This window comes from Octopus bimaculoides, chromosome 10 (assembly GCF_001194135.2).
Source record: "Octopus bimaculoides isolate UCB-OBI-ISO-001 chromosome 10, ASM119413v2, whole genome shotgun sequence".
Classification (NCBI taxonomy): domain Eukaryota; kingdom Metazoa; phylum Mollusca; class Cephalopoda; order Octopoda; family Octopodidae; genus Octopus; species Octopus bimaculoides.
In genome coordinates this window covers 90,064,179-90,069,033 of record NC_068990.1, presented here as the reverse complement: position 1 = coordinate 90,069,033, position 4,855 = coordinate 90,064,179, and the positions used below count along the sequence as shown (strand labels likewise).

Sequence of the window (4,855 nt, the reverse complement as noted above, 5' to 3'; positions counted from 1 at the left end):
TATATATATATATATATACATACATATATATATATATATACACACATACAATTATGTAAATATACACATACACATATATGCATGTGTATACATAATTTATATATCAAACAATATATACAATGTATACGCATATATACCCATATACATATATATATATGACTTTAAAAGATTTATTCACCATTACACATGTTTCATTCATTAATAGGAGTTACAAAACTGTACATGTAAGACAAACATGTATATATCTCCTATTAGACATTCTTCTACTTACTTATTTCTCATCTTCAGCGCAGCATTTCGAAATATAAATTTGAGAGTGTTAGGATTAAATATGTACGTGATCAAATGCCATCGCATAACCGATTGAATACTTTATTTACGTCTGTTTTATTCTGACCAAATACACACATGTTGAGGTGAACTGAGAAAATTCAATGCATATATATTTGTGAATACTTATATGTGCTCACATTTTGTTTGTGCTTTTCTGTGGGTATGTATAAATATTTTCATTTATTTCGCTCAGTATGTTTTGCTGATGAGAGAAAAGGTATTAAGCTAATCCAGAAACTGATCAATCCAAAACTATCTGAATTATTTTTGAATTTTAAATCAGTCCACTTTCCTGCTTTCAACCGGTGTATATGTAATGAAGATTTGTAATGGCTGGACAGATTTGACATCTATTTTCAGCATATAGGCATGGTAGCTTCCATGCCCTTAAATGTAATTGTATCCTATACAATTATCTCACTCACTCTCTCATATACGTATATATATATATATATACGTATATATATATATATATATATATATATATATATATATATATATATACACACACATATACACATACAATTTATACACATACACAGTGTATGTGTATGTATACACACACACGTATGTGTGTATATATATATATATACATACACACACACGTGTGCATGTGTGTGAAATCATTAAATGTCTGTTCTCCCTATTAACAAAGGTTTGATAGGTCCTAACAAAATGAATTAGTTCTTTATCTGAAGATGCTGCCCTCCTAGACAGGTCAGAGGGCCATGTCTCATTTATACATTCAATTTTGGTATAGTCTTCAGAGCTGGATGTCCCCTCTAACACCAACCTCTTAACAGAGTTTTACTGGACACAGTTCCTCATTGTACCAACACTAGAGAGGTTTCCAAGTCATCAACCGGACTGAAGAGTCTTCTTGGCACTGCATTGTCTCCACTCACTCACCAACCACTTTATACAGTGTACTGGATGCAATTCATCACCGTACCAGCACTAGTGAGTTTGATACTAATGAGTCCTCACTACCACATAGGAATATACCATTCTGAAGGAAGGGGAGAACAGATATTAGAATGAAATAAAAACATAAGAAAAATAGAACAACCCAACCCCAACCAGCACCTACATTCGAATGAGCTTCTTTCTTGTGATAGGCTGTTTAGAGCAAGAGCTGAGCTTTTTAACCATCAGGGAACCCATAATCCCTTACAGCACAAATGGCCCCCTAACACACCCGCTGCTTCTGAACTGAGAAGTTCTAGATATTAGGAAATGAGTTCTTGCTGTTTACGATGACCACATGGTGTGCAGTGTCTGCAATCAATCAAAACAATTTGATCAAGAAGGGATCAATGAAAGAGTGATTGATGATGAACGGACTGGAGTGATTGAGTGAATGGACAAAAAAGCAATAGAGGAAAAACATGGTAATTAAGATGAGAGGGTGGTAAAGGAGTGAGTGATGGAAGAGTGACAGTGCTAAAAGGAGTTACATATATGCTAATCTATATACAAACACACACACACACACATATGTATATATATATATATATATATATATATATACACTTTCTAACGCCAACCACTCTAAGAATTAGTGGGTGCTTTTTACATGCCACTGATATGAGGGCCAATCAGGCCAGTCCTGGCATCAGCCACACTTGAATGGTGCTTTTTTATGTGCCACCAGCATGGGAGCCAGTCAGGTGGTACTGGTATTGGCCTCGCTTGAGTGGTGCTCTTTACATGCCACTGGCACAGGTGCCGATTGTATTAAAATGATAATACATGATCTGAATGAGATCTGGTTTCTATTTCTAGCATGTCATGTGATCATATATATACTACTTTCATTGTCTCGTAGTTCTTTGGTAGTAGGAGAAGCAGAGAGAAGAACATTTTTCTTTCTTTCTTTTTTTGTATTTTTAAATAAATTTCCTTCATTAACTTCTCAAAATTTTGGCCTTTTAGTTTCAAATGCATGAACTAGATCTTAATTGGTTTGTTAATAACTTAATTAGTTACCTGGTTCATTAATTCTGTTATTTACAGTGGAATGAAAAATTTAAAAAAAACACTCGATAATTTTTTTTATACTTTTACTTATTTTTATCCTGTTTTTCTCTTGTTTTCATCTTCTTTTTTTAACATATAAATGTAATTTTCAATAATTATAACAGAAATGTTAACCGTAGTATTAATAATTAAGATCATCATCATCATCATCGTTATTATTGCCATGACTACCAGCATCACCATCACCACCACTAAGAGCCATCATCATCATCATCATCATCATCACTATCATCACCACCACCATTGCTGTCACCAGTGCCAACAATATCACAATCATCACCACTGTTACCATCACCACCACCATGCCCATAACAACCACCATCACCACCACCATCCCCATCACATCCACCGTCACCACCACCATCCCCAACACATCCACCGTCACCACCACCACCACCACCACCACCATCATCCCCATCACATCCACCACCACCACCACCACCATCCCCAACACATCCACCACCACCACCATCCCCAATACATCCACCACCGCCACCACCATTACCATCACCACCACCTCCACCATCATTATCATCATCATCATCATCACAACTACCAACACCACCACCACCACCACCACCACCATCTTCCCTTCCTCTCCTCAAGCTGATATCATTAACCATCTCCTTAACTCAACTGGAAATTTACTGCATGTTATTTTCAAAGGTCATGTAAGGTCACACCAGGTCATGTAAGGTCACAATGTTTCAATATTTAATGTGATGAAATATATTAGAGAAATGTGGGTTCTTGTTGTTGTTGTTGTTGTAGTTGTTGTTTAGCCCCAGGTCAGCTTTGAATGAGTAAACCTATGATTGATAGTGTTCCAGTTATGACCATCCCAGCTTTCTCTCAGGTACTGAATACCTAGGGTTATAATATCTAGAGTGTGCCTCTTTCTTTTTTCTAGATGCAGGATGTTATCAGAGATTTGGCTGTTATTTCAAGCACATCAAGCAACTGCATAGAGACCTTCCTACTTGGCTTCAATATTTGTGTGTGATGTATGTATGTATGTATGTATGTATGTATGTATGTGTTTATGTATGTATGTATGTATGTATGTATGTATGTGTTTATGTATGTATGTGTTTATGTATGTATGTATGTATGTATGTATGTATGTATGTCATTATTCAGTTTTATTTCAAGGTTTCTTGCCAATAGAGAAAGAACTGGTTTCTAACCTTAATCCAAGGCTCCTTCATTGAAATTTCAACATCAACAATAGAGTATAATTGTTTGTATGTATGTCTTTTTTAATTATAAATCTTCCACTGAGGAGGGAGCCAGTTTCCAACAAAGATACAAGGCCCCCTCTTTGGGATGTAGTTAACACAGACAAATTCACATTTGGAACTTGGGAAAAGTCTTGCACATTTTTACTGTTCCACTCACAGATTACACTTGTAATGTACAAATTAGTCAATTTCTCTTTCTGATAATCCCAGTTTATCCAGATTCTATTTTTAAGCATTTACTAACAAAACCTAGTACTCCAATTATTATTGGTATGAATATGAATTCATAGTTTGGATATAGAAGCTGGAGGTTTCGAAGCAGTTGTCCATAGACATCCTCTTTTTCTTTGATTTTCAAAGAGATATTTATATCTGCAGGGCAGCTGAGAAAGGTGAGAGGGACAAGATGGTGGTAAACAGGTGTCAGGGTCAGGGTATACCCTCAAGGTACAGGGAGGGGGGCAGAGAGGACACCAGACAGGGTGACTGGGTAAGTGTGTCTATATATATATGTGTGTGTGTGTGCATGCATGGGCATGTGCATAATGTATGTGAGTGCGTATGGAATAAAATGCGATGAAAAGATCATCCTTAGTCACTTACCATTAAGGTCCATGGCATCGAATATTAAGCTGACAAACTCCGAGTGCCATTGATAGTCAACGTTACCGGACAAAGATGAGGATGGCCAGTCACCCTTTGCTTTTGCAGCTTCATAAAAGTCAGCCCAATAATCTATCCACATTGGCACACTCACCTGGTAGAAAAGACAAACAGACAGACAATAAATATAGACTATTTATTTACAGTCCTTATTAAAGGTTTGTTTTTTGAGCCTTAAGTTAACCCAAGCCTAGCAGACCCCTTATCAAAGCTGTTGCACCTTTTGCACGTTTCGGTGTTCGATGTACCTTAGACTGCATTGCTGAATATGTGTTTTCTGTCTTTCTGAAGACAGTAGCCTGTGAATTTGGTGGAGATTTGGTTGCTATTTCTAGCAATTTGACTAACCATACAGCTAAAATGCCAACCAAATACTGGGTAAGCTTTATCAAATATGTTTCTGTAAGAGTGTGTATGTGTGTGTGTGTGTGTGTGTGTGTGTTACGTGCATGTATATGTATGTATGTGTAAGTGTATATATGTGTGTATGTCTGATTATATATGCATTGTTATGCCACTTTTGTATTATTACCCCTCTCTCTCTCTCTCTCTCTCTCTCCACTATATATATATATATA

General features: G+C 36.4%; 1 protein-coding gene across 1 annotated transcript in view; it reads right to left on the bottom strand.

Annotated features, from left to right (window-relative positions):
• LOC106869418 (uncharacterized) overlaps window positions 1-4,855 on the bottom strand; it is an 18,638-nt gene that overhangs the window by 5,091 nt on the left and 8,692 nt on the right. Inside the window, exon 2 of the mRNA XM_014915149.2 lies at window positions 4,218-4,371. Coding sequence (XP_014770635.2) covers window positions 4,218-4,371 — 154 coding nt within the window. The remainder of the gene's footprint in view (window positions 1-4,217; window positions 4,372-4,855) is intronic.